General features: G+C 39.9%; 1 protein-coding gene across 6 annotated transcripts in view; it reads right to left on the reverse strand.

Annotated features, from left to right (window-relative positions):
• PDZRN4 (PDZ domain containing ring finger 4) overlaps positions 1 to 23,033 on the reverse strand; it is a 249,698-nt gene that overhangs the window by 60,628 nt on the left and 166,037 nt on the right. The window contains exon 2 of one of the 6 annotated variants that reach the window (XM_021284085.2): positions 18,551 to 18,591. The exons of the other annotated variants lie outside the window; for them this stretch is intronic. Within the exon in view, the coding sequence (XP_021139760.2) occupies positions 18,551 to 18,591 (41 nt within the window). The remainder of the gene's footprint in view (positions 1 to 18,550; positions 18,592 to 23,033) is intronic. 6 annotated transcript variants of the gene reach the window in all.

Genomic DNA, 23,033 nt, shown 5'->3' on the forward strand with positions numbered 1-23,033 from the left:
CCTCCAGAGTCAACCTCATATCATCCTTACAACTGCTTATCTAACCATTTCTGTTCCAGTTTAGCTATTATTTTCCCTTACAATACCACAACAGATATTTTTGTTTATCTGAAGTCCAGATAAAGAGGACCTACCACATACTTTTTGTCAAGATAAGGCATTTGCTAATCAAAAAGTCTATCAGGTTAACCTGGCTTTGTAACCATCTACACCTGCTTAGCCTGTGATTCATTATGTTCCACTTATCCTTTGCTTCCCCTATGTGTAATCATCCTTTTCTTCAAACTGTACTTTAACACCTTCTTACACTGTGTATGCTGAACTTGAAGGCTGGCAAATCCCACACTGATTCTAAGCATAGGTACACCATTTAATTTTATTCTACCATCTCTTGCATGCTAAACTAGTTTAACAAATCTCCCTATTGATCCTGGCTACTACTTCTCTCTACACTGGTATCCCTTGCCATGCAGGTGTGCCGGTATTACTACTTCTGGGAGCTGTAGTAAAAAATAGGTCACTGAAAAATCCTGCTTCAGAAATCATCTTCATTAAAATTTTAGGGTTATTTACCCTGCAGGCAATTGTCTCCTCCCTCCCTGTTGCCTGTGCCCCACGCAAATCCCGTCTCCTACCCCTTCCTTCTTCAGGTGCTTTTTCCCTCCACTCAAAACATGTACCTGTGCAAATCCTTCTGAGAGGTTTTTAAACCTTTCTGCTTTACTCAGGTGGTATCTTCCCAACCCAAAAGGAAGAAAATCATCTTCAAAAGGGGCAGACTGTGATAAAATCACTGCTCTCCGTAGCTTGTATTTCATACAACTACCTGGACATAAGGACCCAAACAGCTCCTCAGGCTGAAGAGGAAGAAAGCAACAGCTCTTTACGACCGAACACCTCGCATTTGCAGTTAAAATTCTCTAATGCAGACATTATACTCATGTTTATATTGCAAGAATAACTACGCTGCTTTCAACTTTGCGACCACGTCACACACAAGATGGGGCACCGAAAGGATGAAGCATATGAAACAAAATCAAAACTGAGCTCTGATTCCTAAATCACACACACACAAAAATGTAATGTGACCTTTCAGTCTTAAGAAAATGTACCTTTCTGTGGGTATGCACCTTAGAAGGCCCAAGCGACCTCAAATTTTAAACACTAACCCTCAAATGCTCTTCTACAAGGCACACCAACTATCAGGAAAATTCAAACTGAGTTTCAGAGACCTTAAGAGTTTCCCATTTAACCAGACTCAACCTTAACATTAGAGAGACTTGTACTTCGCCAAAACAAAAACAACAAGGACTTCACTTTGGACATCCTTTAGTGTCACAAAGTATTGGTAGTGTGACAATAAGAAGCAGGTCTCCAGTATTCACTTCCATCTCAGTTTCATCTATAATACTACCAGTAACCTGCTTCAGCTGCTCACCAGATTCTACAAACAATTGACACAAGCTGAAGAAAAATCTATATTCCTCTTGTATAATTTCTCACAAAACCATGGCTACTTATTCTGACCATTAATTTTCTGCATGTCCATCTGAAGACGTGTACCAGCTGCTAGTCAATGGGTAAAACTACGAGTTCCACCAATCTACCAGCAGTTTTTGTAAGCTTTAGGGACGGCCAGCCTTCAGATCACTTGGGTGGTATCACCTAGACAAAATTACAGAGCAACCAGACAAACTACTTGTGTAGCCAACTGCTGACTGAGTTGACTTTCTGTCTGGGACACCAATCTCATCCACTCACACTTAAATCCAAAACAGGTGGAAAAAAATGGAAACAGTTGTACATCTCCCTCTTCGCAAATGCCAGGAGACATAAAAGCTGGGGAGATATGGGAAAAAACATTTAAAAAGAGAGATGTAGAAATAAGGATTTCCATACACAAAGGGTAGGTAGGGTTATCTAGGCGCATAGCTGCAAATACTTATGTAAGCCAAAATATACAGGTCTTGAGTTACTGCACAACTACAATTACTCATATAATTTATGCAGGAAAAAAACCATTAATTTTAATTTGAAAGACAGAACATGGGAGAAGATATTAAGATGAAGAAATGTAGACACCTAATTTAACCAATTCTTCTTCTGTAGTCAAAGACAAGAGAGGGGAGGAGAGGGCAAGTCAGAGATGTAAACAAGCTGTGAGTAAGCTGAATCACCCTCTGGAAATGTCCACCTCTCTTCATTGACAACAGGGATCTAGGGAAATGAGCTGGTTATAAGTTTCAGCACCTTGGATGATGTGTGAATATCCTTTTAAGTTGCCAAATGGCATGACTTCAGTTTTGGAGAATTTAGAGACAAAAAATCTGGCATTAAAATAAAATGGGTGAAGACAGGAAGGGAACAGATTTTATAAATGCTCAAAAATTACAAATATAATTTTTTATGGTTTTTAGTAATCCATGGAGAACATTTCTATCAAGAGATAGCAGTATTCAATGGTTTTGTAAACGCATTTCCCAGGACAAGATCTGATTTATAGTCTTAGACAGAAATTATTCTTCCCATGTCTCATAAAAGCAGAAAAAAGCATTCATTCACTCAGCATGGTTTCAAATTACACAAGTACAACACAGCGGAGACTCCACCACTTCTTGATGCCTTCTGTGTTGCCATAAGTTAGCTCAAAGATGTTTTTATTTTTTAGAGTAATATTTTACAGGCTGTTAATCTGGAAAGTTGATTATTGCCTTTGGGTATTTTGAAAAAAAAAAAAAAAATCAAATCCAACCAACCAAAAAAACCCCCAAAAACCAAACCAAACCAAACCAAAACACAAAAACAAAACAAAACAGAAAACAACTGAGGTATTTCATTTAGTATGGCGGTTGCTGTGCATGTGCAATCATTTATTTTTCTCCCATAATATATTAGGCTTCTCAGTACTCAGACTTGCCAAAGTAGCTTCACTAACATAGTTGGCTGTCAGCCCCTCAGAACCTGTCTTGTCGATTATCTGTGAATTCAGAAGGATCTACACAAAAGATCACAATGAACTGGGTTTGAAAGAGGCTGTAAAGGCGTGAGGTATTTATCTTTAAGCCTGGAACAGATATGATGGTGATACATATTGTTCCAACTCTTGCACTCAGAAAATGAAGTGTTTTTTCATTTAAAAACTATGTTACAAGAAGTGGAAGCAGAGCTGTGAATTGGACAGCGCAGGACTGAGAATGTCCAAGGTCTGTTTTTATCACTGCCTTTGCACAGACACTTTACTTGACTATATTTTGACTTTTTCCCTGCCTGTCTTTATGCTGAAGGTAAAACAGTAGAGTTCTACCCTGAATTAAATAATAAACTTTTTTTTTTAATATCACAGAATACAATCATATGTATATATAGAACATTTTTTTTCCCCCTCCCATATATGTAGAGCACCATCACCAAGCATGACACATGCTTGTTGCACTACACCTCAGAAACACTGCACAGCTGAGTTAAGGTTTGCAAAGCACATCTGAATCTCAAAAAATGCACAGCCGCAAAGCAAATTGCAGTATGGACTGATGTTCAAGTCTGATAAAAGCTGCAGCAACAGCACAAAGCAATAACTGATGAAAGTTATAACTGACATTTGATCCTTGACTCATTCGTGTATCTCCAAATGTCACCAATGTTTAAGACTGGTATTGGATGCATTACAAAGAGGGGAATCACAGAAATGTGTTACAGAGGTGGGATAGTTCTCGTGCCAGAGTATCTGCATTTCCAATCTATCTGACATCTGAAGGACTCCATTTAAGGTCTGGGCACCAGCTGGCAGATGCAGTTGTTGCCACAGATGTAAACGGCTTGCAGGTACAGTTCCTGGAAAATATGATGGCTGCAAAGAACATCTCCCAGTTCGGAGCGCTTCACATGGCTCCATCCAGCTCTGCTGCCAGCGCATTCCCTCTGTGGCAGGCTGGCATGCAGCTGGCACGCAGCTCTGCCTTTGGGTTCCTGACAGCTTCAGTCAACAGGGGGCATAGGCAGAGTTTACCACAAAACTGGGGTCTCTGCATACTCAACTTGCACACTGTAGCACATGGATACAGCTGGGTCAGGACACTACTACATTGGTTTGCTTTTAACTTGGGACATGTAGCATCTGCCTGTTTGTGCTTGGAGCCTGTTCTTTGTCATGCTGCATGAGAAAGGCTTTTAAACCACTGTTCACGAGACATTTGACACATTCAGAAATTCCCTTCTGTGTCAAAAGAATGGACTGGAGAATTCCCCAGGGTAAAGAGAAAAAGCTAGAATGCATGTTTCTGTCTACACTAACTAGCCCCCTGGAACACACATGCAAAACAAAGTTTGTGACATGTAAAATTAAATTAATTTTTAAAAAAAGTTTTGCAAACAAAGTTGGTGGCCAGAATGTTGTTGCCCAAAGTAGGAAGATATTTACAGACCAAGATGTGCAAATCTGGAACATTGCTTTTGCCAAGTACAAATTAAGCTAATGTACCGTTAAAAGCTGGCGGCTCATATACATTAAAAACATGAGATTAGGACACAGACTATGCTATGACAAACTATCTGTGCAGAGACATGAGAGGGATGATCCAGCATCCAGCTAGGAACTCAAACATCAACTTGCTACTTCTCCTGTGGTATATTTAGAATGAGCTTTCTAAAGGTGTGCTTTCCTCTTGGCGAAAGGAATTAACGATGGGTAAAAAAAAGCAAAAAGGTATGAAGTGTAATGAGTGGTGAGGCAGGACTTCTAGAGACTGTATATATCATTTTGTTATGAAGCACAGCTGTTCCTTATGTTGGATCTTATATTCCTCACTCTGCAGCAACTTCATCAAATCTGTCCAGCAGAATTTTGCTGCCTTCAGAAGGAGAAGGAAAAAAAGGGAATAAGATAGAAGAGCAGCTTATATTCCAGAATGGTGTAATTGTAAACTGAAGTTCCATCAAAGGACATTCGAGATTATCTTAATACTGCTTGTCTCCACCTTCACCTACAAAATTGAATATCCTTTCATGCTGTCTCCACCTCCTTCCCCTGTAGTCTCTCTCTGACCTTCCTGTTAATAACTATTTTTCGCACTAAAAAATCACTTGCGACTTTGTCCCTTCTTGTTCCTGGGGAACCACACAGAAAACAAAGACAAAAGAAAACAAACAAGAATTAAAAACCCAAACCAAACCAAACAAAAAACCCAAACCCACCACCACCACCACCAAAACAAACAAACAAACAAAAAGTCATCAAGGCAACAGAATGCTACTGTGTGATCACACTCTGTGGCAAGTGCTCACATCACTTGAGGCTCATGGGTCTGATAAAATGAAAGCCTCACAGCCGGAGTGTTCACCAGGAGACAGATGATCCAAATCCAAGGTCCTCCACAGTCTGGAGGGCTCAAACCTTAATGGAACTTTGCACTAACCACAGGGTCATAAGCTGGTGTGCACAGGATAGCTCTGCTGCTGGTAGGGGAAAAGGACAAACACCGAAGTGGTTGGCTGGGGACACAAGACGAGGCACCTCCCTGAGTGAAGTGCACTTGGACACGGCTGCTCTAATCCCCTTCTCACTCATTGCCGTGACTTTTAGGGCTGCCTTTCCAGTCTCTGCAATTACGTGCTCCAGCCAGTGCCAATGCACTCCTGACCCAACCCCAGACTTTATTTCTGGTAATTTTTCACTAGTGTGACACAAAGTGTCTGCTACCGCCATGCACACCCCCCCACCCCCCATGGATCTGCCGAAAACCCCAGCCATTTGAGCTCCAAAAGACAAACACCCTGTCCCCTTTAAGGAAAATTTCACTATCTGCAAACTAATTTCTCCGAGATCTCTGCTGAAAATAGTTCAGAAGTAATGAGAAAGGGAGATTTCAAGAGTACGGATGGCACACAGCAAAACAAAAACTGTGGATTTTTGTAGGAGCTCGTTGCTTTCTTGGTCCCATTGGAGAACTCAACCCTAACTTTATTCATAAATCATGAAGGAAAACATAGCTCTAAGCCATCTCCTAGGCACACAACAGTCAGGCCATCAAAACAGGAGTGGGATGCAAACCACCAGACAGCACAGAGGAATTTAGGTGAGATTCCCAAACTTTGATGACAAAGAACTTGCACCTCTAGAAACAAAGATAAGCTGCACACTAAAATACAAACACCTCCATCTCTGTAAGTAAGTCTCCGATGCTCTTTTTTTACCGTGCCTGTTTGGTATGCTGTTTTCCACATTTGCTTCATCAAAACAATTATCATCTGCAGCTTTTCAAAATTATTTTCCAAAGATAAAACAATCACGTCAAGGACTAGTAAAAGCTCTCCACTGTTCCATATCTGAACAAATTACCTTGTATTTCAGATGATTTTATGTACATTTAATCACTGCAGATTAATTAGATGGATAAAGAAACCAGCAAAACACTGAAGAGCTAACTTCAGTTTAAGTGCATATGCAGCTAACTTGTGGCTTTTTAGAACAATTTTTAATTAAAAGTACTAGAAAAACCATCCAGCTGAAAATATTGGGAGCTTTGGGATGGGCTTAGCATAGCTAATTAATTGTATATTAAATCAAAGCAGCCTTTGGCTGTAATTAATAATCTATTTTCCTCTGGTAATAAATATAGTTATTCTGTGAAAAAGAATACATAATTTGCAGAATGCCATATGTACAGAAGATCCATGCTGAAAAGAGATCATTGCAATCCCAACCTTCAGAGAGCAAGTTGTTTTCCTTTTAAACATACAAGACTATTTTGAAATCAGCTTTAAATGTCATGTCATAACAACAATTTCTGAAAAAAGATGCCCCAAAATGCCTTGGATTCCTCCAAGAGACGAAAAATAATCTAAAGTGACAGTAGGTTTGAATGAGTCTGACTTTTCCAGTGAACCATAGAGAGAATGCAAGCAATGTCCCACTGGCTCAGGCCAACCACCTCCATCTAGGTAACCGGCTTGCAGCAATGGGAAATGCTGTTAAGGGAGAGCATGAGATGCCAGCTACTTTTGGCAATCCCTTCCCATGTACCCTCCCAGGAGATAAGAGAATTTTACAGATCATCTTTTAAAAATGTCAGTTGCACAGAGGACCTGAAAAAAAAAAAAAAAAAAGCCTTTTCATTTTCTTTTTACATAGTAGAGTATAATAGCTGGCAGATTTCCAGCTCCAGCCTTCCTGGCCAAATGCTGGATTTGATCCATGCAACCAGATGAAAACACTCCCATTAATGCAGCATAAACCTTCCAGCTTCAGGAGTCACAGAAACACTCATCCATCTATTCACACAATGCAAGCCAAGAGCTGCTACAACATATTTTCTACTAGAGACTTCCTTTCATTTATATGACACAAATTCCCATTTGTGCTGCTGCATCATGTTTTTCATGTGGTCCCACACTGAATTATCTCCACTCCTTTCCTGGATAGATGCAAATTTAAATAAAATAGCTACGTTAATCTAACATGATGTATCTTTCGCTCCTAAAATACCTAATGTTCTAATATAAAGAATAGCTTTGACTCTCTGCTTGCTTAGATCAGAATGCAAAGCATTTAATCTGTATTAGAATATTTCTTTCCTTTGTAACAGTATTTTTACTGTTCTTGCCTGTGTGTTCAGTTAACACAAGAGACTGACTGGAAAATTATCAGTCTGTTGCACCCTCCTGATACAATTAAATTGGCAAACAGATTAGATATTGATCTGCTAGCAAGCATATATTGATTAATACCATCTTATTGGGAATTAGTGTTGAAATGGAAATGGATGCTTCATTTATAATATACATGTATATACAGACACTGCAGCCTTTGGCCATTATGACTGGACTACAGTAAATTTACAGATCCTTGCTTTTCTTTAAACATATGTGAGTACAGCTGATATGCATAGATTCCATAACATTACAGGGAAGGCTGGCTGTAAGCACTTTTCCTGTAGGAAAACCTAATGCTGCAGCTCTCTTTTGCTGTCTTCTTTCAGAATGAAAAAGAGAAGGCTGAGAGGGGATCTCATCAATATTTATAAATATTTCAAGGGTGGATGTCAAGAGGACGGGACCAGACTCCTTTCAGTGGTGCCCAACGTTAGGATGAGGGGCAATGGGCACAGACTGAAGCATGGGAGGTTCCATCTGAATATGAGAAGAAACTTCTTTACTTTGAGGGTACCAGAGCACTGGAACAGGCTGCCCAGAGAGGTTGTAGAGTCTGCTTCCCTGGAGACATTCAAAACCCGCCTGGATACATTGCTGTGCAATCTGCTCTAGGTGAACCTGCTTTAGCAGGTGGATTGGACTAGATGATCTTCAGAGGTCCCTTCCAACCCCAACCATTCTGTGATTCTGTGATTCTTATACTTTCTATGCATCTGCTACAAGTATATTCCCTCCTTTTCATACCTAGGAATCAAAACCTGCTCCTTCCGATCCTCATGCAATTGCCATCTTCTTCAGCATGTTGCAGAGATTTGAAGCTGTGGCAGCTTCTGTTGGCAGCAGACTGATTTCTGGGAGCCTTTCCCAATGACCTCATTTTCATGGCCCGCTCTTTCAACAGGACACCAAAAAACTTACGCACCCTAGTCAAAGAGTTGAAACATGGCTCTGAAGTCATCTTTATGCCCCAGCTGTACCTTGCCTGTCAACGATATAACATCTAAATGATTCTCTGTATGGAAAAAGTGGGAATTGCATTTAACTATAAAATCTCTCGTTGCCTTCCAAGAGTTACAGTTAGGCCTTTCTCCATAGTGAACAGGTCCTAATTATACTCAGCTAGTCCATCAGCCTTGTTCTTACCCATAAAAAAAGTCTCTGGAACAGGATTCTACAACTACTCTAATTACAAGTGAAACAGCAAAGGGGCTTACTCTGCATATTTACTCCGTAACTAGCATTCCCTAATAGCAAACTGTTCTCAGTGTTCAGCCACATTCTCCTTCATTCTCCTGGATCTCACTGTTGCTAGTTGCACTTCACTTGGCACACTTTCCATTACCCAATGTATCATCACTATTTTCCAAAACATCCTCAAATTATATGATAGCAGATACCTTTGGAATAAAGACATAAATACATATGTCGTTATGCACACCAAGAAAAATGCAAAAGTCAACAATTTGTATTTGGGCTCCATCTTGATGCCACGCTTTCCTAGTATTTTCAGTGCAGACCTCTTTTTAGAAGATGTCAGCCCACGTACATGTTAGCCTTACTCAGGCAGTTTGTTCCATAAACAGTAAAGAGAAGAAACTGATTTGTAGTAAAGACATATGTTGGAGGAGAATCAATCAAACTGTAACCATGGCATTTGATGTACAAAATCCTTCACTTCCACCTGTGAATCTTCCACAGCAAGCCACTTGCTGCTAAGCTGTAATACGTTAGGCAGCACTGATCAGAAGATAAAGGTAATATTTTAAAGTAGTCAAAACTAGCTGTATTGATCAACAACTGAGCACGTAAGAAGAGTAATAAAGATAGATGAGGCACTATGTTCACTTACACATTATCAATAACATTTCAGATCCCACATCCCAAAATTGTAGAAATCTTCATATCTGTAACACTTACTATGCAGGTCTTCAAAACTCTACCTTCTATTCTTTTACACAGCTGCTTCCCATTGCATATTTTATGGGGAAGGAGACTGGAAAAATCTATGCTTAATAAATGGAACCATTCAAAAGTTTGTATTACTTTTGTTTTCACAGGCATTTTCACAGCAGAAATTGTTCATCTGTTTTGCTTGGAGTATAATCTCTACCTCAAACTTAGTGAAAATAAAAGTGCACCAAAACACTAGGAATGGCAATCTGATTGATGAGCAATAATGATTAAAATGCTGCTTCATATGTCCTATTAGTGATGTATACCTTCAGGATCTGCTTTAGAAAGTACCAGAGCAACTGTACACTGAAAAAAAACCCCAAAACCAAACAACAGGTGGCTTTGAAAACATCAGAAAATGCAACACATCTCATTTCTACTGTAAGAGGTTGAGTTAGACTTCATCTCATCTCCATTGTTTTCAGTAAATGATCTAGTAACAGCATCTCTCTGTTTCAATGACACACAACACATAGTTCGTCATGGTGTTATTGTTACTATTATCTAAAGACATCAGAGTAAATTATATAGAACATGATAATATATCTCATACAAGGAAAGGTCATGCAGTAGTTCCACAATTTGCTGATCCTAAATATATGTACAGTTGTATCACTCTGCATTATAATCACATTTCTGATGTATAGTCAGAATGCATGATAGCAGGTTTATGGTACAGTGCCAATTACATGACACTGTGGGACAACAGACAACTGCTGAACCAGCATTAAGTTAGAATAGTGCAGACAGATGATATCTGATTTGGTATTAAGCATAAGCCTGCTGGTAGGAAATTAGCTATTCAACATTTTTTCAACAAAACTGGAAGTAGAATTTCAACCCAATCAATGGTAAGTGCAATGCTGTCACAGAACTTGCTCTATCTATGAACCACAGAGCTGCATTTACTGCATCACTGAATGACAGCCCAAGAGAGCTGGGCAATATGCATGGAATTTAGCCAGGCAAGCCCTTCTTCTCATCCAAAACAGACACAGCAACTTTAAATGAAATGAGGACTGCAGCAGTTGCTCTGAATTAAACTGAGCTGTATTAATTATCCAAAGGTTAACAAAAGGGTAGTTAGCACATGCAGAACTAGAGGTGGTATAAGCAAGGAGTAAGAACCTAAAAAGAGAGAACATACAATCAGCAGATTGGGACAGTGAAGGGTTACCTCTGTCAGGTGTAGATTATGACAAAATAACGTAATATGCCCAAACGTCTCTATCTAATTAATGATTTTGGGTATGAGTGACATTTGTCTATCTCCAAGACCAAACTTCCTGTTTTGCAGGTCCAGATATACAACAGATTTTATTTAATTTGCAGAATAAGTTATCATACTAAATGTTTCTTATTGATTGATGGAGATAGGATCCATCATTAAAATGGATCGAAAATTAGATGTCTTTTTTTAAGACAGCAAAAGTGGAGCTTCTGTGAAAAAGAAATGGGAAAAAAAAGGAAAAAAAAAAAGCTCAAAATCAATCTGTTGCAACTACAGAACAATACCAATTAAAGCTGGATTTAACTAATTCTAAAATATTATTGACTACATTGGCACAAGGTAATGTCAAACCACATCACCAATTAAGAATAGGGAAAATAACTGCAAGACTTGAATGAAGTATACAGAGATAATTAATCCTCTAATTAGGATGCTAAAATTAGTTTGGGAATTGAAGGGTAAAATGCTTTCATCTGCACTTATCTATGCAAAAGAGTTTCCATCTTCTACTTTTAAGAAATTATTTATCTTTTCCATTCTGGTGTATCAACACATTTTTTCCATTGGTGTATGACCAGGACTGCAAATGACATGTGAAAGCCTGATTCTGAGAAATTTCCTGTCTTAGTTTAGGAATGTATCCACTCAGATAAACTGGGCAAGCAGTCACATCACAAAGGTGATTTGGATCTTCTGGTTTTAGCACTGAATTGAACTTCTGCAACTCAAGAGGAATGTAAAGCTTTTTAGGACATGTTTGAAGGTCAAACCATTTACAGATTTTTCTACTCAGGAAGTGGTAGCTTTTTAGCATCAGTTATTATGTAGAAGTCTTGCACATGGAAGCTTGTGTCCCACACTCAAACATCCTCTGCCAAAGACTGAAGCTCATTATTGAGACTACTGGTGATAATCAATCTCCTGGCATTCTTAAAAACAATTAAAAAGTAACAAAATAGGAACCCAGGCCTCGAAGGCCTCCAGAATTAATCACCAGGAGATCCACTACTGTAAGTGTGTCAAGACTGGAAGTATCACCTTGTGCTGGAAGAGGATGAAGGTGAGGAGAGAACAGAAAGAGATTAAAACAACCAGAGTATCTCCTGTGGCTTTATGGCAGTTGTGAAAAGGGGAAAGATGTTTCCACTCAATGTTACCTGTCTCCTCACAGGGCCACAGTGAGCACATTTTTCAGTCAAGGAGAAGAAACACAGGATTTACTGCACCTTGTTTTAGAATGCATAACGTTTGGGAAAACCACAACAAATATCCCAAACTTCAAACCCGCCATGACAGGGCTTTGATCAAGTCAAAGGAATATTCAAAATGCAGGCCAGTCCATAAATTAGAGGAGTATCTATTTCAAGGCCTGACATGGCCCATCCTGGTGGCAATGACCTGGCTGGTACATTGAATGACATAGTATTCCAAGGCTCAGTGTTGTAAGCCAGAAGGTTGCCTGGTGTGAACTGGTCTAGATGGAAAATGGCAGGACCACAAGCTAAAATGGAGGAAAAGTATACATACAGAAAAATGACAAGCTACTCATGAGGCAAAGTGACAGAGAATGAGGGGAAATGAACTGCTAGGCTTGCTTCTTCAAAACAAATGTGTCTCAGCTCTTAATTCTCACAAGTTTCAAGCACATCTATAGTTATTATCTACATTAGATAAGGCACTAGGATCAGATACAGTGCTTTAAAGAAGAAATCCTGTAGAGAAAGGCAAAGCTCGTTCATTCTTTTTACAGACCCCTTACAAGCTCTTTTTGCTGTTCACATCTTTGTTAAGAATTACTTTACTTTTTAAAAAAATTATTTTTTTTAGGTTGCACGACTTTTATTGGTGAGTAAAACAAGAACAGCAGGATCCAACTCCTATCTTCATAACTCTTTCATCTGCTTAGCTGCCTGTATTAGCCACTTTCTCTGAATGGAGAATGGGGGAAAGTTCAACAGCAGACTGACATAATAACGAGGGCACAAAATACAGATGAAAAGAATACATGTCTAAATGTCTGATGAACTGATATTAGCATATAAATGCAATATATGTACAACAGCAGCCTTTGAATTAAACCACAAAGAACACTGTCTACTTGATTAGTTGTTTATTTTTCTTTTGAGGGGACACATCAGAGCCATGGATTGATGCTTTAATAAGGAACCCAAAAACCTTTAGTGGAGATTAAAAGGGCTAGTGGTTAGATGTCATAATTCATGGATACTGATTGCGCAGGACTTTGACAAGAACCATTAATTGTCACTGTGTAGCTACCTTCTGAACTCACATACTCAATTTAGTTCTACTTCTTACAAGATGTGGCAGGATCATTAAAGGAAGCTTGAGGCTAAGCACTGATAATGGGAGTATTTTAATATTCTTGGTACTTTTACAAAAGAACAGCATGTCATACATCAGTTCTATGTATTGCACCTAAACTCTCAAAAAAAATAAAAGCAGCTTTTTGTTGCCTCCACTGTTATCTAAGAAACTGAGGTGTTAGGGTTTTTGCACTCTTTTGCAAGCCTGAGGCACAGCAAGAATCTGAAAAAAAAACAAAAAACAAAAAACACTAAAAAACAACCAAGAAAAGTCTTTCATATTTCCTTTGTTTGAGGTCTGGTTCACCTTTTGGACTAATCTTATGGATCGCCTACTGTTCCATGTTACAAGTCACTGTTAATTTAAAATAAAAGGAACACAATTAAAAGCAAAGGGTGCCTTCAGGAGTTCTAGGAGGTACGATCATTTTTTTTCCTCCAGTGACAGTCAGGATGGATAAACCACTAGATTAATGAAAAATACAATGGAAACTTTCCCATTCTCCCTTCTTTCTTCTTCAGTTGCTTCAGAGCAACAAAACAGAAACACAGCAGAATAAACAAAGGCCAAATGTGCCTGTGCAGGCAGAAAAGTATGAGGCCAGGTCTCAGTGCTCGTAATTAAGGCAATAGCAAGGTTTAGGTTGAATAAATAAGCATAGGAGAGGCATGGAAGAGAAAGAGGTTCCCTTAGGCCACTGTGTCTGTCCTGCCTGGAAGGACTAGAAGGTTTATCCTACCACAGGCTTATGCTACTGTACAAACACAAGAGAGCATTCACCCCTTTAGATATCTGAAGCTATATGTCTAGTGGCTGCAGGCTTCTGTTGAAGTGGGGAACTGGGCAGCTTCTAGCCAGCACATCTGATCCATTTTACCTCTGTTAAGGAGGAGGTCAGCTGCCTGGTGCCTGTTTCTTACACTGTTTTTCCCAAGTTGAGGCACATGCCTGAAAATGGGCAGATAGGTCCTATTCAAATCTCATTCATTTATTGACAGCTTGGCTACTGACCTTGGTGAGCTAGTATTTCATCCAGTGGGTAATTGGGAATCAGCACCCATGGAGGGGAAAATATATTAAAAAAAATCCAGCACAAGTATAACAAAATAAAAATAGCTTCACTAATAAGCCACCAGAAGTTTTCATTCAAGTAGTCTTACTTTTGCTTACCTTTTGCTAACTAGATGCAGAAATTTGCTAATTAAGATCACCTTCCAGCGTTTCAATGGCTTAATTTGAATACTGTCACCATTTGTGCAGGACCACTTCCAGTCTGACTTCAGACTGATAGTGAGCTCAGGATCTGGCTTTATGCCTGTAACAGCCACAGGGGTTTTGTTCTTTTCTCTTCTTCCCCCCCTACTCCCCGTTTTTTTTGAGAGAGAGTGTGAGCTATTTCTCAAAGTGAGACAGCAAAACTGGTAACATTTCAGGAAGCTTCAAAACTGAAACTAATTCACTGTTCATAAAAAAGGAAACAAAGCCCAAGAAGAAGGTTCAGCACTACAATTTCCCTCGAGGCTGGCCAATTGATTTTGGTTGTGGTATATTTGGAAGATTCAAATCCTGCTTTGTTTACAACTCATTCTATATTATTTAACACATTATCACTGTTGACATCACATTAATTAAATAAGCAGAGAGACAGATTGTTCCAGCTCTTGAAAGCAGAGTAAATAAAGGACCCCACAAGAACAGATTTCTCTCCCTCACACATTGCAAACACCAGATCAGAGCTAGAAGTATTTCCCGTCAGAATTTCACCAGGTATCAATCTTTCAGCATCTGAGCAATTTCTGTTTTGATTACACACAGCACATGACTGATTAAACCCTGCCAGAAGTCTCACAAAGGCGTTACTGGAGTGGGTAACCTGCTTTCCCGGTCTCTCTCTGAGATCACATATACCACAAGAGGAATTTAATGGACCAAGAGGTCACGGGAAACTTGTGCGTGAAGAGGAGTTTGCTCGCAGCAGCCCCTGAGCAGCACCAATTCCCGACTGCAGTCATGTCCTGCTTCCTGCATCTTCAAGAATTAATTTAGAGCAGTAACGGAGTCTTATATCTGGGAGAAAACCACTGCTAAAGCACTTGCTAGATAGTGAAAACCATCCCATTTAAATGCTGACGTGTTGATAGCCTGGTAGGGTATAGTAAGACAGCTAATCTTTTAGCTACTCTTACCCATTCCATGGCTCTTCACTCATCAATATATTCATAATGCTAATGGAAAAGCAAGAATTTCCTTTGGTTCCTGCAGGTCTTGAAGGCTGCTACTCAGGGAAGAGCCTGCTTGGGAAGATTTGATCGACAGACAAAGCAAGTACGCTGTTGGGCTGCACTTTTCTCATTCTCTCCCACCCAATGCAGTCCACCCAGAACAGGATGGCTACTGTTGTATCTCCTGCTGGAAAACACAGATTTTCTCCTCAATTGTCTTAACAAAGATTTCCTCTTCCACACACTGATTTCAAGAATTGGAATAACTGCAGCTGTTTCTGCTTTGCACCTTTTTCATATTTCCTTTTATGCACCTTTGTGCCCTACCTCGGTCTCCTTCTCCCCACCTAACACAGTCTCTTGCCCAAGGAACTCCCTCCACAGCCTCCATATCTCCAGATGTTCAGTCATAGTGGATGTGCTACACAAAGTTCAATTGTTTCATATAAACGGCCTAAGGGAGCACCTTGGAATGACCACACATCTTTCAGGTGTGCTATTACTATAAAATAAACTATTTTAACACATCCTCAATCTTTCTTTAATAATCCATCCTAAGTAAATTATCTTGGAGCAATGCTGGACTATGATTGATGGCTCTCTCTATAAAATCTCACTGTTGGCTCAATACAAAAGAAATATCCTGCTAATAATAGAAAGCTCACCCTGGATATTCAAACCGGCTTCTTGAAGAAACAACAGGATGCAACACAGTACTGATATTGCTTAAACTAGTTCAGCAAGTCTCGTGTTCTGTATGAAACAAGACAGATGCCTTCCTCTGCCTGCTCACAGCGGTGTGTATGCATCACCAGAGTTATCGCTATGTGCAGCATCACTGTACATGAAGCACTAGCACTCCCATGCAAACAGCCCTTATCAGAGTTGTATTTGCACATCCATACAAGGTGACTGTTGTAAAGGCACGGACACTTACTGGAACAGCCTGTGCCCTATGCTACTTGAATTATTGATCAATTACAAACAGATTACTAACAACTATGAATCATTAAAACCTTATAATAAATCATGTAGACAAATAAAACATGCTTAGGGTGAATAATCTCCTTCTCTCTTCCTCTTTCTGAACTCACTACCAGAAGCATGGCACTAAACTTATTTACAGTAAGGCTCCCTTCTGAAAACCAAAATGGCAATACATTCATAGAGCTGAAGTTCATAATAAAAAACTGGTAAGTATGGTAACAGATTGCCTTTTTGTTCCTTTTAAAGCATTTTACTCCAGCAATATCGATGAACACAGCATCCCTGAAAAATGCAGTGATGTTATCTAGTCATACACATCACAGTGCTCTAATTCAGCAAAGACAAGTGAATAACAAAAATAAATAAATTTTATTGATCAGGTAAGGTAGATCACACAGTACCTGAGAAACTATAGCTTTGCTGAGGTATATTTCAACATTAATCTGCTTCTGATTTCACAAGGACTTCCTACATTATTTGTAGCTTCTTTAGCAAAGAGACCCCCTGTTCCTTCCCCAGAAGGAAAACACTTGGACTCTAGTTCAAAGGCTCACAATTCCTTAAAGAAACAGAAAATGCAGAGTTTAAAAAATACTCACGATCATAAATAGTTTGTCAAAAGGGATAGGGTTTACACAGTGGAGCATCCTGCAGGCAAGAGCAGACCAGTCTGCTAAGAGCAGGATGACTGGGAGGTCTGTCAACAAGGCATGTGGCTGGGCAGGCAGGCAGGGCCCCAGTAAGGAGATCCCTTCCAAAAACTGTGGCATGGGTTAAAGGAGGAATGAAGCATGTTCCTCTCTTGATGCTGCAGGTAGCAAGATAACAGTGGATGCCCAAAAGCATCTGCTTTCTCATACACACACAGGGACATGTGCGTGTGCAGGTAGATTTCCACTGATGTGTTCAGAAAGAAACACATGCTAGCATTATTAATTATATTATCATGTTTACACCCATAACATGTGGTGGATTTATCAGGAAACTGCTATCCCATCTTCGTATGAATGCATTATCAACAGTCAGTGACTAGAAGTTTGCACATCAATATCTTAACAAAAAAACCCAAACAGATAAAACAAACCAAGAGGAACACAAATTAACAACAAGATTATGAAATCTGCTTTATCAGCATTTTACTTATGCCATCATCTCATTCTGCACCTTACTGCTGAAGGTGAATCTTAACTCTGGTTTTGAGGCTATAATTAATACCCCTTTAATGAGTTATAAAAATAAGTTCAACTTCAAGGATGCAACAAAAGACAAAAAAGCTGCTAAACACTGGACCTTATTTTTAAAATAAATGCTCCTAACTCTTCAACTAATGGAAAACAAACAAAGCTCAAACCACTGAGCATCTTTCAAGATATCACTTTTATTCTCATTACTCTGAAAGTATGGCAAGCTGAGTCAAACACACTTCAGTAACTCCCAAATGGATTCCTTTAGTTAATTTCAGTAAACCCCAAGTGGTTTCCTTTAGTTACTTAAAAAAAAGAGGAAATATTTTATCATAATATACAGCTTTCTCATAAGAAGAACAACTTCAGAATTGCTAGTTATCCTCGAAATACAATCAATTATATCAAAAATTCTCTTTACACAGAAGGAAAAGAAGGTTTTATCACTCAAAATTAGTGGTTGCTGCTAAGATTTGTGAAAGCTATGCAAGATATTAGGGAGTCCCCAAATAGCTGTTTTAAGCAAACTGAGATGAAATAATTTATAACATCAGTGTTTTGTTCCACACTCAGAAACTGCAACTGAGACCCATCTCACAAGACAGGTCCTAGCACTGTGAGATGACTAAGGGAGACCTTTTAGATGCCACCGAGAAGCTCATGGGGAGGTACAGAGAGGACAGAGCCAGGCTCTTCCCAGCAATGCACAGCAATAAGACGGGAGCCAGTGGACGTGAGCCAAAACAAGGGAAATCCCAGTCAGACACAGGGAAAAATGCCATGCCATGAGAGTGGTGAGACACTGGGATGCGTTCCTCAGGAAGGCTGTGAAGCCTCCATCCTTGGAGAAGGTCCTGAGCCACCTGCACAAGACCGGCCCTGCTCTGCAAGTGGATTGGACCTGATGGCCTCCAGCCATCCCCTCCAACCTAAATAGTCTATGATTCTGTTCACAGCACGTAACACCACTGAAGAAAAATTAAGAGAAATAAACAACTTACCAGCCAGTTAAGCATTCTAAGGAACATAAAATGGCCCTTACCTGAAAAACATAAGAGAAAGCAAAACTTTAATAATTAATCAAAACCATCAGAGTAATGAATTATAGTAACTCCTTGTACATAAATAACATATACAATTATGCATTCATGACATGGTAAACATTTCCCCCAATATGCTCATACCCTGTAAAAGATAAAGACACAGATATGCTGGAATGGAATGCATAACAGGGGTCTCTCCATGCCTGCACCTCCTGTAGCTTATGCGGATACCACAGAGGAAATAAGTTTGTCATCTGTGGGCTCTGTGACCTGAACATTTTTATACTCTCTTTGGTACTATTTCACTTTCATCAGACATGTGCCAACATTTCTGGTAGACAATTTCACCTTCAGTCCCTGCTGAGGATCTGTCCACTAATGACCATAATGAAACATGCTTTGTGTGAGAGTCTGTTCATTTATTTTCATTCCCGTGAGTGCCTTCAGAGACCAGTGTTGCAATCACGGCTACTTACTATTTAATTCCCAGCCAAATTTATGGCCAAATTGAAAAATGGATGCAGGCTGCCTGATGCAGGATGCTTTTGTCTGAAGTGTCCTCGTGGAATCATTATACTTGCATTAATCTTTAATCTGCAATTAAACAATCAGTTCTATGTAAAAGATAGCTGCAAACAGATCTCCTGAATGTGTACGAGACAATATATCTTAATGGGCGTATGCTTGTCGTTGAGGGGCTGGGGGAAGAAAAGTCAGCAATTAGGACAGCATCCATCACTGGACCCCGGGTCAGCAAAAGGTTAGGGGGGAACCAAACCTCCCCAAGGTTCTGAGCATCCGTCCACTACCTGCCCTGCTCCAGGGCTGTGCATGCAGCAGTGGGGAACATGGAGAGAAAAGCCAGGTGGGGGTAAGAAAGGAGATACAACGGATTAAGGCATGGCTTTGCTGATAAATCTGTCTTGGCAGATAACGCAACCTGCTTTGAATCTATCCCTTTCCAATTAAGAGTCCCTGCTTCCAGCTCCGGCAGATGCTTAATTGGAGACGGAGGCTGCCAGGCAGGCACCAGCGCCATGATCATTAACAGGTAGTTTGAAGCCATTAAGGTGCTCCTGCTTGTCAGTTCTCCTCTCATATAGCACTGACATAAACAAATGCATCTTCTTCCTCACGGCAGCCCACTCACCTCGCAGGGAGAGGTGCACACATGTGTGCTGAAAACTCGCCTTTGGTTCCTTGGACTGTGAAGTTATTAAATTAGCACCCAAGGCGTCTGATTCAGTGGGGAATACAAAGGGCCTTCCTGCCTGGTGTCAGTGTAATATTAGAGTGGTACCAAATGGCTTTAACAATAGGTAAGCAGAAGGGCATCTGTTTCAGATTTGACTAAAATTGCATAATTAGATCTCGGTAAGAGATCCGTCTGCTCACGTGTGGTTTTATCAGGTGCTCTTGCCTGATCCAAATAATGGACCAGTTCTCAGACATCAGCAAACATAATTTCAGATGCAAAGGCGGGCACTGCCTTAAGACTCTACACCTGGGCAGAGCCTTCTGTATGAATAGATGACTGCACCAATACACTAGATTTTTAATTACAAACACAGAGAAACAAAACCGTGATGATACTCATGAACCCTGCCTTATTACAAGGCATTTTGCACCCTTGCAAGTTTTAGTCTCAATAATTCACCCACTGGTTTAGCAAAAAAAAAAGTCACTGGATTCACATGAAGTAGTGATATCCTGGGTATCCTGACAAAAGTTCACAACTGTCCCATTTCATGATGTAAAGAATTCATTACTGTGTACCTTTTGTGGCTTACAAATTAGCCAATCTTGACAAACATACACTAATTAAGGGCAAGAAAGTAAAAAGCATTTATTGATTGCAAGGTCTGAAGCACTAGAAAACTGACTAAATATATGTTGTAAAGGAGTTAATAAACGATTTAACTCTGCTGTGCCATGCTCTATGTACAGCCAGGGCTATGGTAGCTAAACAGCAGTTCAATGCTACAGTCTTCCATTATTTCCAGTGGGCTAATAAGACAAGTAAATAGACTGTTTTCTCTTCATACTTCAGTATTAACACACTCACTTGTGCAAAGGAATAAATGATACCCAGCAGGTAGGGACAAAAGTACCATATATAATACAAAATATTTTTTAAAAAGAAGACCCATTCATTTAAAACAGGTGCAAGAGATGTCTCAGTCAGCTGCTACATAAAACGAGTACTTCACAGCTGCACAGTGATCATGGAAACTTCATAGCTATGGTCCACTGGCAGGGAGAAGAGTCCTACTTAAATGTGCAACCTTCTTAATGGATTCTATTCCTAAGGTAATACCGACCACCGACAGATTACAACAACTGTGGTCCCTTTTTTCTGAGAAACCGACTCTTCAACACAATCTGCTCATGATTCAATGAGTAGGATCACCCTGACGCAAAAAAGCTATGGCCAGATGCCCTCGACTGAGTTTCAGATGGGAAACATGAGGAGTTGTCTTCTGTAAGGTCACGTAGATGTGAACATGTATGCTGCCTGCCCCAAATGGTGGGTGGGTGCTCCTGGGGGCTTGGGGCCACATCTGCCTGCAGCCGGACAGGAGATCACAGGGTCATGGGATGGGACTGTCAAGGGCTTGGTCACCTCCCTGCCTATCGCTGGCTCTAGGCCATGCGAATTTTGGTCAGTATAAAGCCACAGTTGTCAAGTTCTGACCTATCACAAGAATTTGCTGCTTGGGCTGAATAAGCGTAATCATATAAATGAAGCTGTATATTTACTACTTTCCAATTCCCTTTCTACCTCCTAGTGATGCTATACTGCAATTTTCCTCATCATGCTTCTATGCTGCTTTAGAGAATGCCAAATAAAGATACAGCTTTCACTAAAATTTTAAAAACCTGTCCAATTTTTCCTTTGCTCCTATAAGATATGCAATTGCAGAAAGAGATCAGAGAATGGAGGGATGTTTTGCAAGCTCTCTGAAGTAAAAATCAACTCTTCTTTTTCTCCTTCCTCACACATACACATGAGCACAGCACACACACATATGGTGTAAAATATTTGAAAAATAGGCCTAGACAGACCTCAGATGATCATGTAATCCACTCCTGACACAAGGATTTACCTGAATGGAGTTTATATAATCTGTTCTCAAAACCTGCTACTAACAGATGCCTACTAGAAACTCCAAGATATCCTTCTTACTCTTGTAAGGGTTTTCTTGGACTCAAACCTGAGCCTATACTGTTGCAGTTTAAGCATGTTTTTTATTGTCTCACACTTCACAGGCATGCAGAAGAGATACTCCTATATGTACCTTTAAAAACAGACCTCTCCTGTCCCTAAGGATAACTAACGTCTTCAGCTTCACTTTCGTGCCAACCCTTAGGTGTGACTTCAGCCATATAATTCTCCATTACTTGCACATTTATTCTTTCTCCCTCCCCTGTTTTCCCCCTCACATAAATTACGAAGCTTTACACACTGAGCTATGCTGCATATCCATAGGCTTGCTCCAAGAGTACTTCACTATTTTGACAATGCCAAATTTAAAGCAGAGCATGGGCTGCTTTGCATCTATCAGTCACACAGCACTCTCTTTCGAAGCCTATCAATAAGAACAAAGTGACGGGTGGTCATCCGAACAATGCTTTCTGCTTCCAGCAGACTGCTCAGCAGTCTACACAATTTTAACCAGGGACCTGCAAGGATAAGGAGAAGAAAGATTTTTTTCTAATCAGGTTAAAATGTTTCAAGTGGCCCATTTTTGCTTTCTGTACACTTCTGAAAGATGTCTAGGAGTCAACGTGAGAGATTAAGCTCTGTTGGTGGTGCAGTGTACTCATAATACATTAACAAGCAAGACTGCCTCAGTTTCGGTTTGACACTGGTAATAGACTGAACTACAAAAGGACATTCACACAGAGGTGAGAATGAAAACTGAAGGTAGTGACAATCGATTACCCTTCAGTAGCAGAGGACCTTGGAAAACTGCAAGAATGATGTTTTATTTGCAAAAATACTGTAAAACAGTTATCACTCAACAAATCTCAAAAATTAAAAACTGCCTTTATGCATTTAGTATTTTGAGCTCTAGTAGAGTCCCAGTAAAGCCTGCGAGTAAGTTACAGAAATGGAGAGAAGGGGATGACATGCTGTTCAGATATAATCTCACAGCTTTGTTTTGTCGTTGTTGTTATATTCACATTTTTGAGACAGCAGGAGGCCTTTTCAGGAATCACAGTCCCATTGCATCGAACCATTGTTCAACTGGGATTTCCTCCCCAGCCAGCTTACCAGCAGGTTAAGCCTCTTCAGATAAATGAGTTGATCCCATCTAGCCATTAATGCTTTAAATAAATAGTCTTTCCTTTTTGAGGGCAAACTTTCTACTTCTGAACACACTTTCAGAAATCATGCATAATTGCGTTTGTTTAATTGGAAATAAATCTACATACA

Source organism: Columba livia, chromosome 1 (assembly GCF_036013475.1).
Source record: "Columba livia isolate bColLiv1 breed racing homer chromosome 1, bColLiv1.pat.W.v2, whole genome shotgun sequence".
NCBI lineage: Eukaryota > Metazoa > Chordata > Aves > Columbiformes > Columbidae > Columba > Columba livia.